General features: G+C 43.2%; 1 protein-coding gene across 1 annotated transcript in view; it reads left to right on the plus strand.

Annotated features, from left to right (window-relative positions):
* The first annotated feature begins 487 nt into the window (after positions 1-487).
* LOC119855078 (cytochrome P450 4V2-like) overlaps positions 488-24,742 on the plus strand; it is a 29,964-nt gene continuing 5,709 nt past the window's right edge. Inside the window, exons 1-7 of the mRNA XM_038400524.2 lie at positions 488-781; positions 8,305-8,417; positions 11,246-11,331; positions 18,855-19,045; positions 19,510-19,579; positions 22,473-22,599; positions 23,832-24,023. Coding sequence (XP_038256452.2) covers positions 571-781; positions 8,305-8,417; positions 11,246-11,331; positions 18,855-19,045; positions 19,510-19,579; positions 22,473-22,599; positions 23,832-24,023 — 990 coding nt within the window. The 5' untranslated portion in view covers positions 488-570. The remainder of the gene's footprint in view (positions 782-8,304; positions 8,418-11,245; positions 11,332-18,854; positions 19,046-19,509; positions 19,580-22,472; positions 22,600-23,831; positions 24,024-24,742) is intronic.

The raw sequence follows: 24,742 nt of genomic DNA on the forward strand, positions 1-24,742 counted from the left end.
GGGGAAGATCTGTGTGTTGGGGCACTGGAGAGTGGGGGTTCTGTATGGGGCACTGGGCAGTTGTGGTGGGGCTGTGGGCAGGGGGGTGCTGGGTAGGTGCTGGTGGTGTGTAGGGCGCTGTGCATTTGTGGCAGGGTCTGGGGGGGGCACTGGGCATAGCAGGTCTGAGGGGGCTCTGGACATAGGAAATCAGGGGAGTGGGGGGCAGTCCGGTGTTGGGTGAGGGTATGTGTGGCACCTGGAGCAAATTGTATAGTGCTGAGAGCCATTGAACTAAACTGTAAACTTTGTATGTGATGGAAACCACTTCAAGCCAGGGGGTGTGGCAACTCCCCCAGCATCTCTAGTTTCAACAACTATGCCTTCGCTGCTCTGCTCCCTCCTCATGCAGCCTCTGGGGATCCCTCCTTCCCTCCCACTCCTTTGTTCCCGGGCCTCTCCCCCCACTACAGCAGGCCACGCCCCTGAGCTCCACTTCCCTCGGCTGGAGCCCTAATCCGGGTTCTACTCTCTGTGCAGAATCCCGAGACTGTGGCTCAGGGCACGTCCAGCGGCTGGATAGGAGCAGTGATGGGGGCTCTGCAGCTGGCCCAGGAGGGGGACCAGCTGCTCTACTGGGGGGCTGGAGTCGCCACTCTGCTCTTCACGCTGCTGGCAGCCTTCACATTCCGCCTGCTGCCGGATTACCTGGGGAAGTGGAAGGCGCTGAAGCCGATTCCGGGGCTCAGCCCCTGTTACCCGCTGCTGGGAAATGCTCTGCTCTTCGAGCGCAAAGGAGAAGGTAACGGCCGCCCAGACATGTAGCGGTAGCTGCCTGCAAACCCCTCTTCCCTCGTGGAGCCGCTGCCTGCAGCACCCTCTCTCCAGGGTGACCGCAATGCCCTGGGGATAAGCCCTGCCAACAGGGCGTACAGCGGTGTAGATATTTGTAAAGTGCTCGGGAAGTGGCTGGCGATTTCCAGGGGCTGTAGAAATAGGAGCTGATTTGCAGCCGTGGAGCTGGACTGGCCCCATCACTAAGTGGTGGTGGTGTTGTAGAATAACAGAGTAGGAGCGAGCTGGTCTTAGGTTAAAGGATTTTTTTCAAGCTGAACACAAAAAAGATTTCAATACTTAGCATCCTGCTGCATTTCTAGATCCAGGCAGACAGGCAGTATTACCGAGACTCTACTTCAACTAACCAAACCTCCCCCAGAAACCTCTGACAAGTCTTTATGGTTCAGTGTGTGGCTCCTGTTTATCCCTATTTCTAAGGAGCTTATTATTAGAATATGTAAACTGTGTAAATATGTAACTGTGGACAAATGATTTGTTTTGATCTTTGTCAAGTTTTCCCTAATTTATTTGTTATTTTTTGGTTTGGGTGTTCAAGAAGTTAACTTTTTTCAGAGGCGACCTTTCCACACATTTATGGTTTAAATATATATAATGGCCCATATCACCAGTATAAATTAAGATATACAGGAGAGATAGTTTGTCAAATGGATAGTCAGGTCAGTAAAACAATTAAAATGAGATAGACCTGAAATGTCTACTTTCTCGGTTTATATACTTAAAAACAACTGCCTAGATGCATGTCTTAGAATCTCTTATAAAAACAAACGAGTCATGCTAAATTGTTGGATAATTACAAATTTAGTTGCTTCCCTCATAGGCATAACAAACAGAAGCTGGGAATGGGTGACGGGATGGATCACTTGATGATTACCTGTTCTGTTCATTCTCTCTGAAGCACATGGCACTGGCCATTGTTGAAAGACAGGATACTGGGCTAGATGGACCTTTGATCTGACCCAGTATGGCTGTTCTTATGTTAACTCTGGAAGTGTATGCAGTGTTTACCTCAAAACTTGAACAGACAGACATGCAGTGTCATGAGACAATTCATTACACTTGTGCAGTTTTCAAGACTAATCAGGCCTGGTGCTAGTTCCTTTTCTCCCATGAGCTTTTTTTCATACATCCACTATTATTATTATGTAATATTTTGTAGAGACCTGAAGGTACTGTGCCACTCTCTGCACAATGAGACTGTGAAAATATCAATATGCTTGTGCTGTCTGTGAATTTTTTAGGTGTGCAAATATGCATTTTTTGTTTGTGCAGTGTTCTTTAGCTCTAATTGTTTAACCAAAGTGATTTTTCAGATAAGTAATACTTGTTTTGTAACCTCTAGTGGAATCAAGAAAATAATTATTTAATTTTTTTCTTTTTTAAGGGTAATTTAATTTCTTTAACTTTGATACAGGTGGGTGGTGGTTGTGATGTGGAAGACAATACTGTAACTACAGAATTAGTAGGGAGGGAGGGAAGTACAGGTGCAGTTACCGTCAAACTGACACAGAGTAGTTGTGATAATCAGGGTAAGTAACTGAATCAACTAGCTGTATGGAATGTCATTGTGTATAAACAGACTGTCATGTCAAGTAAGCTCTTTTATGAAAGCTTGTAACATTCTGAATTTGGTGGTCATTATGAATAGGGCTCTGTGACTTCCTGTGACCTCTGTGACTTCCACAGCAGCCAGTGTGGCTGTCCCCAGGGCTCAGGCAGCCCTGGGGACAGCCACACCGGACACTGCTGGAGCAGCCCCAGCCCCGGGGCCATATGCACCAGCCACTGCTTTGGCAGATACTTGCACGCACTTAGGATAATGACTCTCCAAATGGACACATGTGCATTGCCAGAACCAGGATTAATATACCTCCAAGTTCTGTGGGCCCCAAACTACTCCCATAAGAAGGCAGTCTTTCTTGCTGACTTGAATGGGAGTAGGATCTGAACCAGAATGTGAGAAGTTTCCACAATGCAAATTGTTTTTGAAAGACTTTTCAAATGCTTTCACAGGAGTACTGTAAGGTTTTGGGGATCACTCAGACCATAAGGGGTTCTATCACTGCCTGCATTGTAACTTGGGGTGCCTTAATGCTATGCTATTATGGCTCAGAGCCCTGACACCAGTAGCCAGCCTACGGGCATAAAGATCTCACCCTGGCTTCTACCAGCCTAGTTACTCCTTGTAGAGTAACCTCAACAGCCCCTTCCAGTCTTGACTACCAGACACTGGGTCTTTTCCTCTCTGATTTGTCAACTCCGAAGGAGTGAAACCTGCCCCCAGTGATCAGATCACTTTGGACAAGCATTCCATATAGTTTGCACAGCAGAGACCTGCTTGCGGCAAAAAATAGCAAAAGCTTTATTCAATAGCAAAATCACAGATTCAGAGATGAAATAGTAAGGCAGAGTAAATGCATACAAGTTACACAGAAAATAAACATAAAGCTGCAACTTCAGCCTTTACACTTCTATATTAGACGAATTACCTTTTCTAGTACAAGTTACCTACTGTTTCTAAACACTTGCCCAGCTCCTGTTGTAGATGGGATCCAGTGTTTCATGGACAGCATCCCACTTTGATGCTGCCTAGTTTCTGAATAGCTTTCCCTTCAAACCCCTTTCCTTTTAATAGGGTTTGCAGGGTTTTTTTCGTCTTCTTTTTCTCAGACTATGGTGATTCATGGTGGGGAAAATTCCCTCCTTTCTTAGTTTCTCAAGACTGGGGTTTTCTTTTCAGTTTCAAGTTGTTTCAGTGTTTCCCCATTCATTTTAATGGCCCATCCAATGTTTCTTCCTGGTTTATAGGATGCAAAGTGTTTGGAGCCAGTCTCATCTTGTGGGGGAAGCAGCCCCTTTTTGCCTGGCTGATCACCTCCCTATTGTGAGGTGGAGCTGAATGTTGTAGCACAAATTATGAACACATTTTATAGCTATACAAATCCACAAATTCATAAACACAGTCTTTATACGTATCTCATAATTAAGGCTATGATTTAATCATGGGTATTTTTAGTAAAAGTCATGGATAGGTCATGGGCAAGAAACAAAAAACCACAGCCCGTGACCTGTCCATGAGTTACATGAGGGAGCCCCGGGGGCCAGTGACTGCTCTGGCCGACTCAGGATCACTTCCGGGAGCCACCAAGCTGTGGCGACTCCCACTGCCCTTGGGACTGCTGCTCAGGCGGTCTCCAGGGCCAGCTGCCCAGGGCCGCCAAAGCAGTGGCTGGTGCGTATGGCCCCGGGGCTGGGGCTGCTCCAGCAGTGTCTGGTGTGGCTGTCCCCAGGGCTGCCTGAGCCCTGGGGACAGACACACTGGCTGCTGCGGAAGTCACAGAGATCACAGGAAGTCACAGAGCCCTATTCATAATGACCACCATATTCAGAATGTTACAAGCTTTCATAAAAGAGCTTACTTGACATGACAGTCTGTTCATACACAATGATATTCCATACAGCCAGTTGATTCAGTTACTTACCCTGATTATCACAACTACTCTGTGTCAGTTTGAGGGTAACTGCACCTGTACTTCCCTCCCTCCCTACTCGGTCACCCAGTATGGTCTGGTCCACTTCAGGAGTTCCCAGTTAGGTCTCAGGTCTCCAGCCATCACCTGTGTCTGGGTAGGGTTCCTTATCCCATTCCCTTCTGACTGGGGGTTTTAAGGCTATAGAGCTCCCTGCCTGACATTGATATCTTCAGCAAGCCAATGTGCATAAAGGCCAGTGCCTGTGCTTTGCTTTCTCTCCAAGGGCTATCAACAGTGTAAGGTAGGAAGCTACCTGATTTTCTGTGAAAATGTAAAGGATCTTGAATCTGGTTGGGGAAGAACTGATGCTCACCTTGACTCAGTGTATGGGAATCAATACTCATTCCCCTTGCTGAGATTAGGTCAAATTTTAGGTCCTCATGCTTCAATCTCTGAGGAGCAGAGAAAAGAATTTGGCTATGGGGGAGGTTTGAAGAATTTCCCTTGCCCTCGCCTGCCACCTTCCACTGTTAAAATAATGGTTAAGATTTGCTTTCCAGGGAGTCAGCCCTGCCTTCTTTCTCCATTTTGTCCGAAAACATGCTTCCTGGAATATACCAAAGGGGGATGAGGAAACTTCACCCATCTTCAGAGCAGCCAAAAGGGCGCCACACACATTCCCTAGGAGCCAGATGGGAGATGGGTATGGGAGCACCAGGTATCAAACTCACACCCAAAAATATTGGAGTGACAAGGGTAAGAGAAGGTGATTGACATCCCCCTACAGGCCAAAAGAGAGAGATTACACAGGAGATTTGTCAAATGACTCTGTATGAAATTTTGAATGATGTGTGCTGGATTGTTAAAATATTTATTATATGAATGGTTAAAATGTGAAATTATGAAAGGTAATGGAAGAAAATTCTCCACGAGTGCCCTTAGGATGTCGGTTGGAAACCCTAGGGACACCCATTTATTTCTAGGGGAGATATGACAGATAATGACAGGTTTCAGACTAGCAGCCGTGTTAATCTGTATTCACAAAAAGAAAAGGAGGACTTGTGGCACCTTAGAGACTAACAAATTTATTTGAGCATAAGCTTTTGTGAGCTACAGCTCTCTTCATCGGATGTCACAAGTCCTCCTTTTCTTTATGACAGATAATGTAACCACATGTAGTATATTTGGGGGGATGAATTGTATTAAGTTTATGTATCACTGTGGGTCAGGAATTGTATGTATGATTGTATTCTACTCCACAAGGGAGGTTTACCATTGCTCCTTGAGAAACTAGATCAGAAGGAGGTGATTAAGGTGAAACACTGAGACTAAACAACTCTAAAGGGGTGCCACCCTCTGGAGTGGTTTTCATATATTGGTTCCAGTTGGGTTTTCCAGAGATTAGGGTACAAAGGAAAGTCTTTTGGTATAAAAGGATGAACTTGAACTGACACAGGATCTTTTTTCTGATACAGCAAACAGACTGCACCTTCTTTCCAAGGAGGGCCACCAACTCTTGCAGAAGGGTTGGAAAGACTCTGGCCTACTAGGGCCCCATAAGACTAATGTGTGACCTCTGGTAAGCTTCTAGCATGCGTATAGGAACTTTATTGTTTTTTATGTTTTCTCTATAATGCTTTTATCTTAGGAATAAAGGTGCTTGCTTAGAAAGAGCTGTGTGATGACTTGTACCTGCTGGGAATACATTGTTCATAGCCCTTGGAGAAAAAGGCACTGACTGTTAGGCAGACTGGATTTCTTTGAACATCACAGTGTGAGGCAGGGAGCTGTGCAACCTAAAAGACCCTGGTCAGAATGGAGTGGGCCACGGGTCCCTACCCAGAGAGAGGTGACAGCGAAGGTCCTGTCCTGGGCATGCCTGAAATGGACCACAAAGGGGGGGATACAGATGCAATTACCCTGAAACTGATACTTTGCACAGAGGGCTTTTTTGTACAGCCATTGCACTGTCAGGGAGCATACACCCTCTTTAACAGGAGTCATAGGACCTCAATTCCCTGGCTACACCCAGTAACATCCCAGTTTGATCCTGTGCAATCCAAAGTTGTAATTTAGTCTTGGCAACTATTCGTTTAAATTGATAATATGAAAATATATTGTTTCTGATTTTATTTGACTGTGCACCACCCAGTATATTTTATAGATCAGGGTTGGGCTTGAAAACACCCACCACCTACTAGCTCAAGGACTAAACCTACTCTGCAAGCTGCAATATAGTGGTACACTGAGCCGCAAACCCACCCTTGCTGGCTCTCCTGATGATTCAGAATATCTCACTTCTTGGGTCTGAAGACACTGGTCTACTTTTGGCTGAACTCTGAGCTAATGCTGCCGCCACTGTACACAGCATGGCAATCTGTTAATATAGGGCCCCATGCCCAATCTATTAATGCTGATCCCCACTCCTCAAATAAAACAATGCACGCCTGCCATGACAAACTGGTGCTGGACAACCCCCCTTCTAATAAATCAATGTTTGCTAGTCCCACAGTGACTGTCCTCTACTGGGGTGGCAGAGGGAGACCGTGGCGCATGCATATCTGCAGGTTGAAGCCCCTTTTCTGCCTCCTTCTCTTGTTGAGGTTCTGGCTGGACTGTTCCACTCTTTTTAAAAATGTATTCACATCCTATTTGTGGCCCCCACAAAGTCTTGGGGTCTCCTCCTAGCCCCGACCAAAATGGCTATTTATCAGTTGAGGAGGAGGAGGAGGTTGGAATGGGAACGTTTGTGATTGTGCCATGGTACCCATTTCTGATCACTTATTTGTTTACGTCTCTGGGCAGAGTTCCTCAGGATGGGGTCTATTAGCTCCAATTTGTCCACATCTTTCCTGAAATGTGGTGCCCAGAACTGGACACAATACTCCAGTTAAGGCCTAATCAGTGTGGAGTAGAGCAGAATAATTACTTTTTGTCTTGCTTATAGCACTTTTGCTAGTGCAGCCCAGAATGATTTTTTTTTGCAACAGTGTTATAGTGTTGACTCACATTTAGCTTGTGATCTACTATGACCCCTAGATCCCTTTCTGCAGTACTCTTTCCTAGGCAGTCATTTCCCATTTTGTATGTGTGCAACTGATCCTTCCTTCCTGAATGTAGTACTTTGCATTTGTCCTTATTGAATTTCATCCTATGTACTTCAGACCATTTCTCCAGTTTGTCAAGATTATTTTGAATTTGAATCCTATCCTCCAAAGCACTTGCAACCCCTCCCAGCTTGCTATCATCCACAAACTTTTGTAAGTGTACTCTCTGTGCAGTTATCTAAATCATTGATGAAGATATGGAACAGAACTGGACCCAGAACTATCCTTGCAGGACCTCACTTGATATGCTGTTCCAGCTTGACTATGAACCACTGATAACTACTCTCTAGGAACAGTTTTCTAACCAGTTAAGCACCCACCTTATAACTTCCCCCCTATCCACAAGACTCTTTACTCTGAAAGAAAGCTGTTAAGTTGGTTTGATATGATTTGTTCTTGACAAATCCATGCTGACTGTTACTTATAACCTTCTTATCTTTTAGGTGTCTGCAAACTGATTGCTTGAATATTTGCTCCATTATCTTTCTGGATACTGAAAAGGATATATTCTTTCTGTTTAGGATTAGGGTGACCAGACAGTGAAAAATTGGAACAGGGTGTGTGTTTGTGTGTGTGTGTGGGGTAATAGGAGCCTATATAAGAAAAAGATCCAAAAATTGGGACTGTCCCTATAAAGTCGGGACATCTGGTCACCCTAGTAGATTGCAAGCAGGGAAGGGGGTGGCTCTTTCTTTGTGTCTGTAGAGTGCTTTTCAGATTAAGGCCATGATTTCTATTTGAACCCTTAAGTGCTACGGTAATCAAAATAATAAATAAGTGCAAAACAAACCAGCTTTGTTACAGTAGCAAATATAATGCTATAGTGAATTTATAATCAGTTAATCACAGAAGACCTGGTTTGGCCCATTCAAACAGATTTTCTTTTCCAGATTTCTTTAAACAAATGACGCAATACTATAAAGATTTCAGGAATCAACCACTGTTAAAACTTTGGTTTGGACCATTGCCTTTTCTGTTTTTATATCACCCAGATACTGTCGAGGTGAGTATTCTGATCTCATTTTTAATAAATGTGTTTGTACAGTCATGCAATTATAGCACAAAACATGTCAGAAATTTTAAATTCCCTCAGTGTAATTTATAAAGCAGGAGCATCAAAATATTTGAACTGATGTAATTTCAAGGTTCAAGGGCAACAATTTGTGAACCAGTGCTAATAAAGTTTCAATATAAAGAGCAAATTGCCAAGGAAAATTTCAGTATAAAAATCTAAAAAATGACTTATTTTTTCAACTTTATTTAATGTTTTTGCCATGAATAGGTCTCTCTTTCCCCTTTATTTCTATGTGCACTGTATGTGCTGCTGATGACAACTGAAGCTTATGTACACATCAGTGGACAACAGGACCCCTAAATTGTAAATTGCAATACTGATATAATCTTGTTTCATTTTTTTTAAATTAAACCCTGTTTTCTCTTCACTTGAGTGAGCAAATGTGGGCACATCCAGGGATTTAACTAATCATTATAGTTATTTCCTAATTTGAAATTTTAAGTTGCTTTATCTCCAGAATTTACAGAAAAGATTGAAAATAGCTGGCCATACACCACTGACACCAGTCTTCAAAAATTCTTGATGGCCCTAGAGCCTAGGCTTCATGCTGGTCCCCCTGCTCCCTTTTACACAGGGGCATTATAACTCTAGGTGTAACCCACACACCTCCTGGGTATGGTGCTCTGTCCCATCTAATGGCACCGAGACCACTTAAAGAGAGAGATTTATTACCGGGGTCTGTCAGTGTTACAAGTGGGGGCTCATCCAGGATTTCAGCTGGGAAGTATCTGATGTTTGGGATGCGCTTCCTCAGCTAGGGAAGTATGTAACCCACGCACCTCCTGGATGTGATGTTCTGTCCCACCTAGTGACATCAAGATCACTTAAAGAGAGAGCTAAAATGAGTCTGCTCTACAGCCTTAGCTAAGAGATGTATGGCTTTTAGCTCATGCAGTAGAAGCTCATGCAGTAAGCTCCAGAGGTCTTAGATTTGATCCTGCCTGCTGCCGAGTGGGGTCTGTCGATGTTACGTAGGCATGTAGGGGAGCACAGGGACTGCATGACAGATGCTCCTCCCAGGAGTATGTTGCATGAGCTAAAGGAATGACACATATCACTCTCTGTTAGTGCAACTGAGACACAATATCCCTGGTGTTCCCACTGCAGGGATGTGAGTACCAATCCCCTTTACTATGGCAGGGTGCAAATAGTGCAGTCTAGCCCTGAATGGTTTGTAGTCTGCTTGGAGATAAATGCAAAATTTCTTGTTCTGTGCCTTTACATTGGTTGAAAATACTTCTGTAATTCTCGACTAAGCGAGAGGAAAGGTTTATCCAGGTTTTGGACTGTGGAAAACCTTGAATTTCACTTTGCATTATCAACATAAGAGGTTCTGAATGCAGATACTGTGTTAAGAATCCACTAGTTTTCAAACATTAGTGTTGTGCTATCATCTTCATGGTACAGTTGTTCTTATTAGCAAGTGATATATGGGTGAGATACATTTTATAGTATTTATTTATTAAAGTGCAAAGAATACGAAAAAATCTCTCTACAGGACTTGATATTGGACAGTCTATCTCAGCGTTTCTCAACAGGGGGTCCGCGAACCCTTTCAAGAGGGCTGTGGTGCCCCATGGCTAAAACCCAGAGTCAGAGCCTCAGCACATCCCGCAGGTCTGAAGCCAGGACCTGAGGGGTTGAAGCCTCGATCCCCAGTGCCCTCTATGGGGCTGAAGCCAGGAGCAGCGGGGCTGAATCCGAGAGGTCCATGCCTTGGTGCTCCCCCTGGGGCAGAAGCCCTGAGCCTCTGGGTGGAGTTGGGAGGCAAAGGGATGTTGCCCCTCCTCCCCCCTGAAACTACACTGCAAGAGCAGGGCCGTCCTGGGGCAGCTTCACCCCCCGCCACATACCTCCTTCTGTCCTTGTCGCCTGGCCAGGTTGGAGGCGGGAAGCCGAAGCCAGGCAATACGGGACAGCTGCTGCTCTGGCTGGTGCCATGAAGCAGGCAGCTGCAGTGTTCCCTCATTGCCTGCTACTGGTGGTGCAGGGGTTGAAGCTCCTTTGCTCCCAGCCCGCTTTGCTCTCAGAGAACAGAGACTGTAGGGGAGCCCTCCTAGCACACAACCCCCTAGCTACCCCCCTGACTGCACCCTGAGCTACTCCCATGCCTGCACATAGCCCATAGCTACTCCCTCCCTGCACCATGAGCTATCCCCGTGCTTGCACACAGCTACCTTGTGCCCACACACAGCCCTTAGGTACCCCTTTCCTTGCACCCTGAGCTGTTTTCAAACTTTTTGAGCTGAGTCTTCCACCTTTGAATTATAATTCAAACTGCCTCTAGAGTCACTCTTGCAATTTTGCAGTTACATTAATGACAATCCAGCCAAAAAAAGGGACTATCATTTCATTCCTCTGATCTTTTAACTGATATTACAATATATGTTCACGTCCAATTTTTTAAATTCTGTACTATAAAAATCATTTCAAAATGAAAAACTGAAATATTACTCTCCAAAAATGTCAAAACAAGACATTTTGACATTGTCAGAACTTGTTTAATACATTTTCCCCTCCAGAATAATATTTCAATGAAATCAACATGATTTTCTGAAGCATTTCAGTTGTGATGGAACTGCAGTTTTGAACAGAAAATGGTTTCAAGTTTTCAGACTAGCTTTATTGACTGAGTCATGTGTGTCATAGTTTTGGCCATATCTTGCAAGTGTTCTCTTTCAAAATAGAATGAGTAAACAATTTTACTAACTTCATCTAAAGAGAGATTTCCCCTCCATCTTTTCTTCTTTTGGTAGGTTATTCTAAGCAGTTCGAAGCACATGGAAAAATCCTATCTATACAAATTTCTGCAGCCATGGCTTGGCACAGGACTTCTAACAAGGTATAGTAATATACAAATAGAGTCATGTTCCTTTAAAATTATGCAAAGTTTAATTTTAAATTATAATGTATATGGACTGCCTTAAGACTATAATGTTACATTTTATTTGCAAATAGGCAGAATAACTCAGTTATGATATAAATATTTGAATAAAAAGTACAGATGCCCAAAGAGCCATGTGTGACCTGTAGTGTTCTAAAATGGGGTCTCTCTGCCACTATCGGGGGCCTAGAAAAAACAGTTCTTGAAAAGGTCATGTGATGTGAAGAATGTGAATGTAACTTTAGAGCAAATGATGTAGCAAGACCTCAGTCAAATGCACAGAGCTTCAGTTTTCATAATTGATAGAAAAAACTTTCAATTCTTCAGCCAATTATAATCCAGCAAAATCAATTAGTATCCCCACACAAATGACACAAGTACTCTTAGTGATCTAACTCCCAACTGTGCTTAAACTCACCTTCATGAACTTCAAAGGGAGCCATGTGCCTCTGAGAGTGGAACTCAGCTCTGTTTGCACCCCTCAAGAAGGGGCTGCCGGGCCAAACCCGAGCAGTGCTGCACCCCCATGATTGGGTCACAATGCCACTTACTGAAATTTTATTTTTATTAGTTTTCTGTTTTGCTGCTAAATGTAAGCTAAAAAAGTGAATATGTAGACACCATGCTAAGTTAAAGTAAGAGTAATTCAGTGGTGCATACCATGCAAAGAACTTCTGGGGGCATCCCCGCTGGTTACTGCCTTGGGATTAAAGGATTCACATTTAAAACTGACACAGCTGAACTAACCCTCCTAGTTATAACTCTCAAGATCCAGGACACTGAAAACCCCTAGAAAGCCTCTCAACAATTTTTTTTAATATTTTATCAGAGGTAATTCATGCCCAGAATGAGTGTGGACTATACCCCTTGTTTACTGCTAATTGATCAGAAGAGATTGTCCTATCTACATGTGCAATCTAAGGGGTAATACATACTGCCTCCTGGAAAGTGCTGTTTCATAAATTGGCTCATCCTCTTATGATCATGAGCCAAATTCCCTTATTTCCATTGAAGTCAGTGGGGTCCAAGTCAACACTGTATATGGTATAATTTCTCAATATGGTTACATACATGAACAATATTAATCAGCAAAAACTCCCACGGTATTTGAAAGTAAATGTTTGTAAGTGGCATTGTTAACTGACTGTATTTGGTAGAGATCAACTGTCATTTCAAAACAAAAAAAATCAAAATATTTCATTCTGAGAGTGTCAAAATGGAACATTTCAGCTAGGTCAGAACTTTTTCCCCCAGTTTTATTTTGAAATAAAACTCTGGTGAAATCCACCCAGTTTTGCAAATTGTTTCAATTTTGACAGAACTGCAGATTCTGACAGAATATGGTTCTGTCAAAACTTCTTGATTTATGACCCTTTAGCAGAATCCTGGTTGCTTGGAAATGAGCTCTTTGCCACAGGATAAGAGCTCTTTTCCCCGTCCAGAGGCTCTCTGAGAGCCCATTACTCACCTTGCTGATGGCTGCTCTGGTCCTCCAATGATCCGTCTCTTCCTGTGATTTGACCCTCTGGCCAGGTCACAATTTAAGACCACCCCTTCCCAGGTAACAAAATCCTACAGATAAACCCAATGCCCTCATAACAAGGCCTTCAGCCCCACCTCTGGGCCCTGTTATCCTCACACCTTTCTCTCAGGGCTCTGTAATCCTTGTCTCTTTCTCTGGATTCATGTCCATTATCTTTGGCCCCAGCAGAGGACATAGACATGGCGGGGTGGGAGAGTGGGGGGGGGGAGCTGATTTAAACACATGCCTGCTGTGAGGGCTTCCTTGTTCTGGCAGCAAACAAGAAATCGAAACTGAAGTGAGGCTCAGCACTGGGAAGGACGAGTGCAGAGCACCCAAATATTTAAAGGAACAGGACATTACAATGCCACCTTCTGCAGTGGCTGGTAAGGGAACCCAGGCCCTCTCACTACACTAGGGTTCCATCCCAGGGATCCTATGATCAGTGACCAAGGTCTACTCCTTTAGACTACTTGCTTCTGTTTTCTTGGGCTTCTTGTAACCATGACTGTTCTTAGGCCTTCTCCCAGCCAACCTTTCTCCCTTTTTTACCACTGGAGCCTTCTCCACTCCCAGTGGTTGCGTCATCTCTCTTGGCTGCTTGCCAGTCTTCTCCATTGATGCAAAGGTCTCAGGGCTAACTTTCCCACTGCCTGGTTTTCCCCTTACAATCTCTGTATTCCCAGAGAGTGACTGCAGACTCCCTCCCAGCAGTCCCCTTCTGCTTTAAACTTCTTTCTTTATATTAACCACCCACTCCTCCCTATCTGGGCTTTTTTATCAATTATGCCTGGCCCAATCTCCAGATATAGCCAGATAGGATGGTTGGCCTCTCAGGCCCAGGTTAATCCTTTCCAGATCTGTGTGGGGTGCATACCCCATCATACTTCCTAAGTGTCACTAGAGGGATTGTGGGTGCAAATGATGCTCGTCTATGAGAGCACTCCCCCACTCCACTTTTCACCAATAGACAGAGAGAAGAGCTCTTTGCTGTATCCATAGGGCTTAGATTAGGAAGAGTGTGGCTTGCTCAAAACATTGCTGGGACATGGAACAGTCTGTCAAAGAGAACACATTAAGGTGAAAGCGTTTAAGGCTGATATTTCTGAGAACTCATACCCATTTGCCTCATTGTTTCTATGTGTTCCCCCATCTATCTGTCTCCATTGATTCTCTCTTGTCTTATGTGTAGATTGTAAGATCCTCGGGGCAGGGACCATCTTTTTGTTCTGCTTTTGTACAATACCTAGAACAATGATCTATAACTAGGGCTCTTTGGCACTATGAAAATATTGCTAGTAATAATAATAATAATTAATAGTCACAGGACGGTGGCTCTGGAACACTTTTTTAATTGTGGGGATGCTGAAAGCCAGCTCTCTTACCCCTGTCTGCCCCCTCCTCCCAGAGCTAGAGCTGGGAGCAGGGCCATGTCTCTGAGAGGTGGGGACCCAGACAGGGGTAAAGGGGCCAAGTCTGGGCCCACAGCTGGGGGTGGATGCAGGGCCAGCAGCAGAGGAGCCCTGGGCACATAGCCGGGAGCCTGCATGTGGGGCTGGGAGCAGAGCCCTAGGAGCAGGGCTGGTAGCTAGACCCCGCGTGGGTGGCCAGAAGCGAAGCCCTGGGTGTGGGGCTGGAACCCTGCATGCGGGGATGGAAGCAGAGCTCTGCGTAAAACCTGGGGTTGCTGCAGCACCCCCTGCAACTCTAGTTCCTGTGCATATGTCAGAGGGTCCATTTCTTTTGATCCTATCAGGTGGACACTTAACAGACACTATGTATTCCTCAACAAATATACAGCTTCAGTTCATATACATAATAATAATCACTTATCTCTTATGTGTTGATTTTCAAAGGAGGATACATTTTATTATCCTCAATTTACAGACTAGGAAACTGAGATACAGAGAGATGATGTGGCTTTCCCAAGGTCATGTAGCAGGTCAGTGGCCAACCCTGGAACAGAATCCATTGCTCCTGTCTCCTTGCCCAAAGTGCTGAATAACACTGCCTACTTTCAGGTTTGAAGGATGGCTTAGATTCAGAGCAGGTGGCACCAAACGGGCAGCTAATTCTCAAACTCTGATGCCCAAATTCAGGACAATAGTGCACACGTTGCGCACTCTGCTGCTTGGGGAATGGAGCAGTAGGAATCCCCCCCCCAAGCCTTTGGAGCTGCAGAGCTGCTCCTTAGCTAATATGGTAGCATTGCATTAATTATTAATAAGGCCCTATGTACTTTGCAGGAAACTAGACCTACCTTCTGAACAAGGTGTCTGAATTCAGTCAGACTTTGGTGCCCTGCCCTGAAGAGCTTGCAGTGTTTACACTTCAAATTGTAGGTGTAAATTCTAGCTTGAGGAGGCATACCCAAGCTATTTCAAGTGTAGCCCCGGTGTTTCTGAGCGATGGGAGGGGCTAGCGACACCAAGTATGTATCCATCCAAGATGCTAGGTACATACCTGGGGTGGCTAGTATAGCCTGTGGAGCTAGCTTTAGCATTTTATTTTACTCAGAAGTTACACAAAGGAATCTACAGGCCTGTATCCTATAAGACATTAGCTTAAACAGTTAGCATAAGACTTTGAAGCCTGTGAACTCTGGCACAGATCACCCTGAGTTTTGGGGAACTGGGAAAGGTGTGTTTAAAGGGGAAGTTTATACCTGGTAACCACAAGAACATTGAATTGATACTAGATTTTGATATTTTAGGATAAAATGCTGGCAAATGTTTAACTACGAACTTGCCTTGGCAATGAATTCACGTAGATGATGATTAGTTGAAATCATTAATATACTAACCTTCAGGATAAAGATACCCCAACATTATTAGGGTGAGGAAATTACATATGGACAAGGGAGGCTGGGCATTTGAATGAATATTCGTGACCGCCTCTAGGCTCTATAGCCAGAGGCCAGACTACCATGTAAGAGGGAGATCTGGACCATCGGACAGGTTTGGCTTGTCAGGGACAGGGCTGGACCTTTGTCTCTTACCTCAAAATTCCCAAGGAAGGTTATGAATATATGAACATATAGGTGAAGAATGAGATACAGGATTTCACCTTAAGTCTGAATTTTTGCTATCTTTTTATGTGGTTTGGAGCTTTTCTGTCTTTACTAATTGTGCTAATAAAAGTGGTTAAAGTTTGCTCTGACCTTAGTGTGAGTGTCTCCATTGTGCACACTGGGATTCCCAACCAGATATTGAACCTTGATTCTGTTGTGCCTGACTCTGGGACTAGAACCCTACAGTCCCCCAGCTCTTTAAATCAGAATTAATTGGAAATCAATAATAATCAGTAACCACTGAAGAATCAGGCAACACTAGCCACTTGCACTGGCATGGCTATGCTATTTTTTTGTGGTAGCTCAATCAGAGCTAGTGTGGGTTTATCTCCTTGAGCTGGAATTCACACCTCCAGCTCGAAGTGTAGCATACCTTACATGGACAAGACAGGCACAGGGAAAGGGATATCTCACACCCAATCATGTTTGTTCCCTATTTTTGGGTGAGTGTGTGTGTGGGGGATGGTGGTGGTGGTGGTTAATGATATATGTGCTAAATGGGAAGATAAGAGAAGGAAGAAAGGTGAGGGGAAGAAGGAACATGATAGGCAGATGTGACGTGAGGTTGAAGTGAAGAGACAGTGAGAGGAGGAGGAGAAGATTGGAGAAAAAGGCTGGTCAGCACAGGTGAGAGAAAGTCCAGTCAAAGCTGTGGAAAATATTATCAGTGTTATGGATCCCTGTTTAAACTGCTTTTGCAGGTGCTCTGCCAGATTCGTTCTCTGGCTGGTTCCTTCCTGCAGTTTCTTTCTCAGAGGACAGGTGGCTGGAGGGAGGGGAGACACCATTAGTCCTGGCGACCCCAAAATTAGGGAGGTATCTCTCTTACACAATTCTACGTCTGGAGAGTTCTTGGGTAACTGGGTGAGGGAGGAGCCTAGACAGGTCCCATTTCCCCTCTCTTCATCCTACTGTGCATAGAATCAGAGAAATACAGGGCTCAAAGCGACCTCAAGAGGTCATCTAGCCCTTCCTCCTACACTGAGGAAGGATTAAATATATCTAGGCACTGTCCCTGACAGGTGTTCATCTACTGTATTCGTAAAAACCTCCAGTGATGGGGATTCAACAACCCCCCTAGGTAACCTATTCCCTACTTAACTATCCTTATAGCTAGAAAGCTTTTTGCGAATATCCAGTCTAAATCTCCTTTTCTGCAAACTAAGCTGGTTACTTCTTGTCTGACCCTTGGTGGATATGGAGGAAACTTGATCACTGTCCTTATTACAACAACCTATTACATATTTGAAGACTGTTATTAAGTCCCCCCTTAACCTTTTCTTCTCTAGTCTAGTCTCTAATCATGTTAGTCTAAACATGGCCAGGTCTTTCAACCTTTCTGCATAGATCATGCTTCTAAACACTTTATCATTTTTTGTTGCTCTTCTCTGGGGTCTCTACAATTTGTCCACATTTTTCCTAATGTGTAGTGCCCAAAACTGGACACAGTGCTCCAGCTGAGGCCTCACCAATGCCAAGTAGAGCAGAACAATTATTTCCCATGTCTTACATATGACACTTGTTAATAAATCCCTGAATGACATTTGCCTCTTTTGTGACAGTACTTGCTTACACTGCTTTTGCAAGCACCTGTCTAACATGTATCTGCCATTTCAGATATTTTCTAATTTTGTTCATATTTTTTTTTGCTGTTTTAGAAACTCGGAATGAACTAACACTGTGGCTGAATCACATAGTATGAGAATGATCTCATAGCAATGCTGTATTCCTGATTTCCACTATAGAAAAGGGAGGGTCAGGTTCAAGGAAATGCTGTTCGGGGTCCCTTAAAAATTGGAACGAAGTTTAGGGGCTTCTGGGAGCTCTCCTGCTAAAAACAAGAATGTTCTGTACTGATGCAATCTGAGACACAGCCTAGGTCCACTCTTAAGATTGCAAAATTAGCAGATGGGCCTCTGAATAGCTAAATGGAGAAAGCCCACTGGCTCCTTTGGCCAGCCTGCTGTTATGATCAGACAAGATCAAGCACATTCATACCTCAAACTCCAGCAAAGGGGGGACTGGAGAAGTATCATTAGACACTCTAGCAAATGGGGCAGTGGAGTAGACTTGGTCCACCCCAGAGTGAGCTGGATGGCTGGGATCAAGTGTCCCAAAACAGCTTTGTGGGAAGAGGGGAAACTATTTGGACTCACTGCAATGGAAACAGCTACTTGTGTGCTGATTCTTTCTGCACACAGCGCTGTTTGGGGGCACCCTGCTCCCTGCACGAGGGAGGGACCACAGAAACATATACTTGCCCAGCATCTGTCTCATCACCTTAACAGCTCTGTGGGAGATGAATCCTCTTCTCTGAATAACGGTTGGTAGATGATACTGATGCAAAAAACTAGATCCATATTAGGCTATAACTATCCCTAACCCTCACTTTTCTACATAGGAGAAAAATGAGGGCAGGCACCATTTACGATTATCAGTGAAGACAAGCTTAGCCAGGGCTGGGATACTAAATATTTAACAAGGGCTTTTTATTTACCCTTTTCCTCACCCACTTCCACCCCAAGTGTCTAGCTTTGTTCACAGTATTTATCTTGCAGCAGCTACAGTTAGCACCAATCTGTTAGTAGCACTGTATGATTAGAAGAGTTTTGTAGCAAAATGTACTTCCACTTTGCCCCTTATGGTGAGTGGCACTGGCTGCAACTACCGACATTAATTTATGTATTAAAATGTTACAAATCATTAGAGCTAATTATCAATGTCATTAATGAAGATGGGCTGACAGAGAGACTACATTGGCCATTGGCAACCTTCTAAAATATTAGCTTTAAGGATCTGTCTACAAGATGTAGCTACTCAAGTGTTTTACTATTTCCTTTTTGATGAGTTGTTTATACTGTACTTAATTTCCAACACTTTATTTTGTAGCACTGGAGATAAGTGGCGTTCCAGAAGGAAAATGATAACTCCCACATTCCACTTCACAATCTTAGCTGATTTGCTAGAAGTTATGAATGAACAAGCCAATATTTTGGTTGATAAACTTGAAAAGCATATTGACAAAGAGCCCTTTGATTGCTTTCTAGACATCACTCTCTGTGCCCTGGATATAATCTGTGGTAAGTCCTGGTGATGATTCAGCAGTTGCTGTAAAAGTGCTGTAAATGATAAGGAGACTTAAAAGTACAGCAGTTACATTGCTGCAATTTCATTAGTTGAGGTAACTGACAAAAAGGCCCTGCCTGTCTTGTAACAATACTTCTGCATTATCTACACTGAATGCGTTTTTTCTATTTTAATTATTTTTGTATCTGTCTGAACAATCAAATATTGTGTTATGAGAATCCTTTGTCCATGGGGTAAAACAGGGACATGGAATCTAAACTGAGGGAGAATTAAAGGAATAGGGATATTAGGACTAGACTCACAAAGAGAGTACACATTCTAAAAAAAAGGAAAAATGCCATGAGATGAGGATGTAAATGGCTGCAATGCTTTCATGCAACACCTGGCCATATGTTGTCAATGAATTTGACTTTTCACCCAGTTAACTTTAGTAAATTTATCTTTTCTCTTTTTCTAGAAACTGCGATGGGCAAGAATGTTGGTGCACAGAACAATAAGGATTCTGAATATGTCCGTGCTGTTTATAAGTAAGCGTAGACCTGCACAAGGCATTCTGTGCCACCTTAGTCCTCCCTTGCTTATCTGTGGGGCTGAGGGAGGCTGTATATGGAGGTAGAGTGTCAGGACGATGGTAGAACCTATGCAAGCTGTCCATGCACAGAGGACACCTCTATAATGGCTGCACAAGGCCAGCTGCTCCAACCTGTGAACAAGTTTCAGTTGCAGTTCAGCCTCTTCATGGCTAAAGTTGGCTGGAATAGATGCCATGGCTCTTTTGTGCCTTCTCTGGAGGGTGGAACATTGAATCCACATAGCACATCGGGCCCAATTCACTGTTGGTTTGCACCTTGTACAATCATTCCCACTGGTGCAAAGCGGGAGTAAAATGCTATCTGATTAGAATGATAATGTTTTGCACCCAGGATGCATTACTGTAAAAAAAAAAACCCAAAAAATCAACCAGACCAAGAAACAAACAAACAAACAAAAAAACCCTACACAAGATGCAGTGCTACAGTGCATGACTTCAATGGAGTTGCATGTTGCATATATATCAACATAAAATATGGCCTAATGTGGAGTTAAAGTACATGATTCTCATTTGCACCAAAGTCCCTTTATACTAATCTAGTAGCATAAAGTGGGTGCATCTTTAATTTACTCTTGCTTCAAGGTTCCTTTATGCTGCCAGAGATATATGAGTATCAGACTCTAAGAGGTTATATAAGATTATATTTGAACAGCCCTCAGTCACATAATTGCTATGAGCCACGAATGCAATTTGTCTGTGGAAAAAGACAAATCAAATAGTAGTTTATATTGGGCAGGGCATTTCTACTAGAGATAGAGAAGTGTTGATGCTATTGTACAAGGCACTGGTAAGATCTCATTTGGAATAGTGTGTACAGTTCTGTTCATCTATGTTCAAGAAAGATGAATTCAGACTGGAACAGGTGCAGAGAAGAGCTAATGGGATGATCAATGGAATGGAGTGTCTATCTTTTATGAGAGGAGACTGGAAGAGTTGTCTTGTTTAACTTAGCAAAAAGAAGGCTCAGAGAGGATATGATTGGTCTACTTACTCTGAAGCATCGGAGATGGCCACAGCTGGAGATGGGCTATTGGATGGGGAGGGCCCGTGCTTTGAGGTGGCACTGAGCATTCTCTCTTGCAGGAGCTTGGCTGATAGTTTTTGCTCACATGCTAAGGTCACATATATGAGGTCAGCAAGGACTTGTCTTCAGGTCAGATTGGCAGTGACCTTGGATGTTTTTTGTCTTCCTTTGCAGTATGTGGGGGCAGGTCACATGTCAGGATTACCTGGCTATTCCTCATTTATTAATTTCCCTGCCATTGCATGGGCCTTTGGCACTCGTACACCACAATACCTGCTATTCTCTGTGGCACATAATAGTCTAGACTCCTCTGGGCTGTAATACTTTGGTCTCATTTCTGTTGTTGGGTTTAGTGTGTTGGTGGTGGTGGTGACCTGTAATATACAGGAGGTCAGTCTAAATGATATGGTGGTCCCTTCTGGCGTTAAATTCTATGACAATGATTTCTTTTGTGACTGACTCTTAGGTTTTCTAAAACATTTGAAGCTATGTTGCAAATGCCTGCCCCAAACCCCTCATAGGGCAAGGCTAATACTTCTGTTCCATAATTTCTATTTAATCACAATTGTGTGATTGTCTCACTGAAAAATTGTCCTGACAGAATTTCTTTCCATTGTTTATTTATCAGATGTCGTTGCTTATGCTTCTGAATTGTGGAGAGGTTGAAATCGGAGGAAAGGTCATGTAAATTTTTAGATTTAATTAAAAAAAACCCCTCAACCTTTTGTTCTCAGTATACCCACTGACATCAGAGTTAGTGCAGAAATATACCTGTGTGTGAGAAAATGGGGGCACATGTTCTTTTTTCATAGTGACAAACTTTTTTTATTAATACTGATTTTTAGATGGGAATAGATTTCATTTGTGTGGCAGAGGGCTATGCAATTCCCCTTGTGGCACAGTGAGGTCCTGCAGGCACACTTCCCTCAGTTCCCTCTATAGGAGCTCAGAAGAAATTCACTCGCCTCTGGAGTCTTTAAACATTTCCTCTTCTCCTCAGATTTATTTAGTTTACATAGCTTCCCCAAAAGCTATGGGGTCTTAACAGCTCTCTCCCTTGTGGCTGAGGTTTTCTATCAAGCTGCTCCCTTTGGGACACATGAAGCCCACAGTGCCCTTTAATGATCTGAAGTAACATGCACAGCCCAGCTGTTGCTTTCAACCACCTTCTCCTTCACCTAGTCTCTTTCTCCAGTTAGTCCCTAGGCTCTGGGGGTTCAGCAAGTCACCTTGTCCTGCTGGTGTCTCCCTCTTCTGAGGGAGGAAGCAGCAGCATAGATACAGCCCTCATTCCGGTTGGTTGGGAGAGAGGAGCCTTGCCCCACCTTTTCTTTGCAAGGCTCATGGTTCTGGTCTCTTAAAGGAATAGAAGCACAAGTTTTCCTCAAATACAGACTATTCTCCTTGAACCTCTTCTTCTCTCCTTATATCTGCCTTATGTCACTTTCCTAGACTCTTGGGTACCAAACCTTAAAAGGGCCACACCATGGGACACAGGTGGGATAATCCTTAGGCCCTACTACCCTTAAGGGGACAGACCACTCCTGTCACAACCTGACAGAAGCATTTCTGTCCATAGAAACGTGAAAAATAAGATAGATGATTCTGAGCATTGTAATAATAATAAAAAGTGGATTGATTGCATCCCTAATGACTAGACAAAACGATTGTGTCTGCAACATCAGATGGTACTTACATCATTGTGTTCAGGATCAGGAAATTTAGACCTTGTTAGGCTCTTGTGGATGTGTTGGGGATGTTTTTCAGAAATAACTATAATTTAATGTTATTTTTGTTACCCTAGGATGAGTGGCATCCTTCATCAGAGACGGAAGTGTCCTTGGTTTTGGTCTGACTTTATGTACCTTATGTTCCAAGAAGGAAGGGAACATAATAGAAGTCTCAAGATTCTTCACAGTTTTACTGACAATGTAACCCTGTTAATTCCTTTTTTTTTTATTGTGTCCCAGTCAAAGGAGAGAAATACTGTAATAAATATAGAGATTTCAGATTGTGAATATGGTGGCTGGGCATTCAACCATTGGAAACATCACCTTATCTGAGAGATGTGTCTGGGATAGGAAAACAGAATGTTTATAATATGTAGGCCCTAAAGGAATGCCCTGAAGGGAAAGATGCGATAACTTAGAATCTATTGCCTGAGTGTTGGTTTCAGCTAATAGGTAGCCCTTACATGGGAATAGTACAACCATTTATACTTGTATACTTTATTTGGGGGAAGAGGGGAAGCCACAGAAAATTATCTTAATTCCCTTAACATACAGTGTACTGAACAGCTTAAAATAATCTAGCACTTCACCATTAGTCTTGTAACAGCTCTAAATATCACAGCTGTTGCAAATGCTAAGACTCACTCTTTATTATTCCATGCTTTAAATAAAGAATTTAATTTATTCTTAAATCTGTTTTACTCAAGCAATACAAAGTAATTAATACCTAAAGACCAGGTTGTGTGGTGACAGGAAGTTGAGTTAATGGAAGCTGTGCACCCATATCTGAGACCAGAATTTGCCCTTTAAAGAAGAAAGTTCAGTCACAGGACCTGATTTTCTTCTCATTTAGAGTCAGTCCCTATTCCCATTGTCTTCAGTGGTTCAGGAATCAGCCCTTAAATCACTGTAGCTCCATGGCAGTCAATGGAGTTACACCAGTGAAAAGGCCAGGAGACTCAGGTACCACATCTGAATGGGATTCTTCATCCTTTTGGTGTTGATTTGCATTCTGTGCAATGCCACGTTACTATACAGTTTTGTGATGTTGTCTGCTAAGGCAGCAGCACTGTGCTGAGGCTCAGAAATGAAGAATAATCAAAGCAAGGAGTCAACAAAGTGTTCCTGTCTTTAGCACTAGGTGCATACTCCTAAGTAGCCTGTTTGTGAAAAAGCAGGACATAAAACCTCAGAATATATATGATTCACTGCATGGACAAGTGCAATCTCAGTATGCAATAGCGAAACAAGTACTAAGGGGATGGGATACGTCCCTTTCTACCCCCAACCAATGCATAGTATAGAGTCAGGGATGCAGTGAATTTTTAAATATGTGGGATAAAAATTATTTTTAGGTATATACAAACAGGGGCCACACATTATTAGATTGTGGAATTTAAGCCATGAACTATATAAACATTTTTATATTAAAGATTATTGCAGAAAAATCCCATGAAATAAAGAACCATGAACAACATAAAACTGACTTTGAAGGCAAATGTGAACAAAGTGGGTCCAAAAAGAGAAGAGCTTTTCTGGATATGCTTCTGAATGCAACTGATGACAAAGGGAACAGATTGAGTTGCATGGATATTGGAGAAGAAGTGGATACTTTCATGTTTGAGGTACCCCAAAGAGCTGTAGATTTTCAGAACTTGAGATCTGTTGCAGAACTGAAGTTTTCCTCTTACTGGAACAGAAGCTTTACTTTTATTATTCAGTCATAACTGTAATTGTGTAGGAGGAATGTAAGAAGAGCTTGATGCACATATTGTAGTATAGAATCTCATTCTTCAGAACAAAAAATATATCCAGAGCAAGAAATCTTCAATATTGTGAGTTGCAATGTTGTGGTGGAAAGTTGCACGTTTCCAAGTCAGGATTGAAGTCCATTGGCAGAACTATGTGCCCAGTCCTGCAAACCGTGGCACATTTGAGCACTCCCCACTCATACTAATAGTCCAATGACTATTGTGGAACTACTGCCAGGGGCCAGAGTTTGCACACCTGGACCCATTGGTCCTCATCCAAAGCCTATCCAAGTCTAAGGGAGTCTTTCTGTTGACTTGAATGGATTTTGGATCAGGCTCTTAGTGAGGAAGCTATATAATACCTACCTAGACTAGATAGATATATACCTAGAAATAAAGCAATTGCTGCACCTGATATGAACAGTGCTAATCTCTTCCCACATTGAAATCTCTCCATGCTACTAATCACGTTGTCAGCTGTCTTTAGTCCCTTTCCATTAATGTTATATCCATTGTGATACAGGATAACTGGAAGTAATCGCAGTGGGCCTGATTCACTGCTGTATTGCTTGTTTTCTGCTGGTGTAGGTCTT

This window comes from Dermochelys coriacea, chromosome 4, assembly GCF_009764565.3.
Source record: "Dermochelys coriacea isolate rDerCor1 chromosome 4, rDerCor1.pri.v4, whole genome shotgun sequence".
NCBI classification, from domain to species: Eukaryota; Metazoa; Chordata; order Testudines; family Dermochelyidae; genus Dermochelys; species Dermochelys coriacea.